At 28.7% G+C, this 4,109-nt stretch overlaps 1 protein-coding gene across 16 annotated transcripts in view; it reads right to left on the minus strand.

Annotated features, from left to right (window-relative positions):
- The window catches only part of heph (polypyrimidine tract-binding protein 1 heph), a 358,385-nt gene that overhangs the window by 13,318 nt on the left and 340,958 nt on the right, over window positions 1-4,109 (minus strand). For all 16 annotated transcript variants that reach the window (XM_067045793.1, XM_067045791.1, XM_067045789.1 and 13 more), the window contains one exon: window positions 795-846. In XM_067045793.1, the coding sequence (XP_066901894.1) occupies window positions 795-846 (52 nt within the window). The remainder of the gene's footprint in view (window positions 1-794; window positions 847-4,109) is intronic.

Raw genomic sequence — 4,109 nt, forward strand, 5'->3', positions numbered from 1 at the left:
ATACCATTCTTTATTAGTTATAATTTCCTTATTCATTAACTGTCTAATACCATTTTTTATTTGTTATAACTTCCTTATTCATTAACTGTCTAATACAATTTTTTAATTCTTGTTTATTTATACTTTTCACTGTAAAGTATACTTTTCTTTAATTTTCACATCTTTTAAATCATATTTAGCCATACCTTTGTTTACTTTTATTTCATATTAAATATCCTCTTTCTAAGTTAAATTATTTTAGTTGTTTGTATTTTTTTTTTTAGCCCACCATAATTGGACTAAATGTTGGCTTACATTAAATAATTTAATTATTACCTGAGTTTTTTGGACCGAACCCAAACTGTCTTCCTTTTATATTTTATGTAATTGTATGCATTGGGGAAACTAATTCATATAATTTAAACTTAAGCAGAAGGAAAATAGAAGGTTGTCATAACTCACCCCAGAAAACTTAAAAAAATAACACATTTTTATAATTTTGAGAAAGTGTATAAATCACAACAATTTGCAAGGCAAAATATTTAATTACTCTGAGTGATATATAATAAACAAATTATCCAGAATACAGCATTATTGTGAACAAGAAACTTCAAAGTACATAGTAGAACATTCCGGGGACCAAGTAATTTGCCATAGCAACTCCAAATTACTTAGCAGTTATATCGCTCGGTCGTAAACTGAGAATCCATAAACAGGCAATTAGGCCATAAATTTCGTTCGTTCACCAAATCGCAATAAAGAAATTGCCTAAAAATTAACAATAATTTATAATAAAAATATGAATAATTACTTACTGTTTTTGGTGAATGTTACGATTTTCAGGACTTTTCCATACCTCGAAAAGATCTGCAATAAAAAAACAAAACACTTTTAACGTAAACCATTATATAATAATAGCAGGTTTTTAAAATCAGGTGATATAAACTAAATTATAGTATTATAGGAATATAAATTTTAAATTTGTATGTATTTTTTTGAACGCATACTTACATATGAGAATTTATTTACCAATTAATTAATTAATTATTGGAGAAGTTTGTCGGGGTGTCATAAATGCGGTCAGGAAAGGACGTCATAAATAAACAAAACAATATTTATTTATTTATAATAAATATTATACCTCCCAATCTCCCTCCCCGACAAACTTCTCCAATCATTAATCTACGGTCAACTATCTACACGTCATTAAGAGTTTATTTACTTTGAATGAAACTTATAACATTAGTTTAGAATAGTTGAGTGTGACAATGAATTCCTATAAACTGTAAGGGAAAAGCTCCAGTATCCTATTTTGTGAGTTTCTTCTTGCCTCTTATTGGGTAACCTGACCTTTTACTAACTCCAATTCCACTCTTCTATTACACTCACTTACTATACGAAAATACTTTTCTCAAATAACCTCTGCAGTACATTACATACAACTATCAAATATCATTTAAATTAAAATGAAGTATCATTTATATAGAATAGTATAAATACCGTACAGATGAAAATTACAGGAAATTCAAAAGAGATAAGAGAAGATTACAAATTATTAAGATACAAAAACAGTTAAACTTTTAGAAGTATAGCAATGAATTATTCTGTTAATGTTGGCGATAGTCTTACAACAAAATGACCATAGTAAAGCGTTGTCTCTTGATACTATAGGTTAGTACTATCAACGGCGGTGATTACAACTCTATTTACAATTAAATCAGTGTTGGGGAAAAATTCAATTACTAATTACAGTGGAATATAATTACGATTATATTTAATTAATTCAATTAGTAATTATAATTTTGGACCATTAAGAAATGGCTGAAGAATGGAAGGAGTCTCTACTTACTTATGTTCACAAAAAGACGCCGACAACGGATTGTAGTAACTATCGAGGAATCTCAATCCTTCCTGTATGTCATAAAATATTTACGTTAATCTCGAATCACGGAATACACTAAGGAATTTATTGGAGATTACCAATGTGGCTTTAGGTGAATTTGTTCAACTATTGATCAATTTTTTCATTACCTCAAATATTAAAGAAAAATTAGAATAAAACGGGGAGGTTTATTAGCTTTATATAGAGTTCGAAAAGGCTTAGGATCCTTTTGACCACCAGAAGCTATATAATATTTTGATTGAACAGGGAATACCAAAGAAGTTACTAAATCTAGTACGGATATGCATGACCGAAAAATACAAATGATAAAAACGATTTGGTATTATTGGGTGAGGGCAAGGAAACTACAGAAGTAAATGCAGCGTTGAAAAACTCTAGTAAGAAAGTAGATCTTGAAATAACTACAACAAAATATATGGACAGTCGTAGGAACAAGAGCAATTTCAGTGATATATATATTTTTATATATGTTGTTTCTACGACTTCTTTTATATATATATATATATATATATGAGAGGATTTAAGTCAGAATGGTGTTAATTAATTAGTCTTTGTTTTGGGAGACAGATAGTTTTACTAAAATTATTGTGATGAATCCTTGAGACCTTTATTTTCTATCCGAGAAACTGAATATTGATAAAAGGTTTGAATAATGGTTATCGTTAAGTAAAATTGTATTAATTTTATTTTTAATTTGTTTTAAGCATATGAACATGATTTATGTCACTGTAGAGATCAATAAATGCAATTTTCGAGGCTCATAAAAAATAAAAAAGAGTTGAGAAATTGTCACAATACTATTGAGATTGCAACTTTGTTAATGTAATAATCCGACAGCCTAACTTTGCTGGATTGTATTTCTGGACTGGATTTTAGCAAATCGATATATACCACAAACAGATTTTCAATAATAACTTTTAAAAATATCATCATTGATTTCATTGCCTTCGGATGAGTAGTTCTGAAGTATGACAAATATCTCTTTAATAAAAACAGTGTATTTTATTTAAACTTGTAAGGACAGTCAAGTTAGAAAATTAATTCTGAATGGTATAAACCTAAGACTCATTGTGACCTTCAGATGAGTATGATCTCTTTTTATTTTGAAATTAGTCAAATCATCCTAGGAATTCTATCTTCTCCCTTCCACTACTTTCAGGATACAGAACAAGTAGAATAAGATGATAGAAAAAAGCAATTGCAGTACAAGAAGTGTTCTGTTCGTGGAATCCATAGATGTTTCATAAAAAAAAAAAAAATAATAATAATAATAAATAAAAAAAATTCTACACTAATCTACCAACAGTTAAAGATGCAGTGACATACAATTTAGGCAATCCTATCACATCACAATGACTGAAGTCCAGGCAGATCCAAGATATCCTTTTATAAACTCGTGTATTTATTTATTATTATTATCATTATTTTACTTTACTTTCCCCCTTTTCTCCCTCTTTTTCTCGAATTACTTTTTCAGTACAAGTAAATTTTTTATTTATTTTTTTAAATTCTATATATACCATTCCTTTTAGTTAATTATTTTCTCTGGACAATCGATTTTTTTTTATAATGTATCTTTATTATTTTTTATTACAATAGTTCATCGTTATAGCAATGCAAATAGTTAGGATGTCTCCGGGACGAGACTATACTCTTCCTTCCCTCATTATAAACTGTTAAAAAAACTAACAAACTGTTAGAATAACCTTGTAAGGCCAACCAGAGTTAATCAGGTAATATGAAATGAAATGAAAAATAATGTCTTCCTTCCTTTTATTTATATATAATTTTCTTATCACTTAATTTTTACATAATTCATTATCCTACCTTAATTCACCTTAATGTTGTAATGTTCTTAGTTTTTTAAAAATCTTTTTAGCCCTGATGAAGCCCTGCAAAGTGGGGTGAAGTGTTGGACATTAAATAGTTAAAAACTATTTGTTATTTTTTGACCACAACCCTGACCATCTTCTAAGATATAGGAGAGGCATTGAGTATTAATTACTTGGAATAAGAAGGAAGCTAGGAAATTCTAGCATCAGAAGGATGGATATAGCCACTTCAGCTCGGTGTAATACTGGGTAATGTGCATATCTCTGGTGATCCCAAAAATAAATCGTACTGCACAATTCATAAGATGTTTAAGTTTATATTCGAGATTACCTGAGAGTCCACCATATATCAGGCAGCCATGGTCAAAGTGGAAGAAAACAAGAGAGGAAACTAA

This window comes from Halyomorpha halys, unplaced genomic scaffold (genome assembly GCF_000696795.3).
Source record: "Halyomorpha halys isolate HHAL.00 unplaced genomic scaffold, Hhal_1.1 Scaffold238.1, whole genome shotgun sequence".
Classification (NCBI taxonomy): domain Eukaryota; kingdom Metazoa; phylum Arthropoda; class Insecta; order Hemiptera; family Pentatomidae; genus Halyomorpha; species Halyomorpha halys.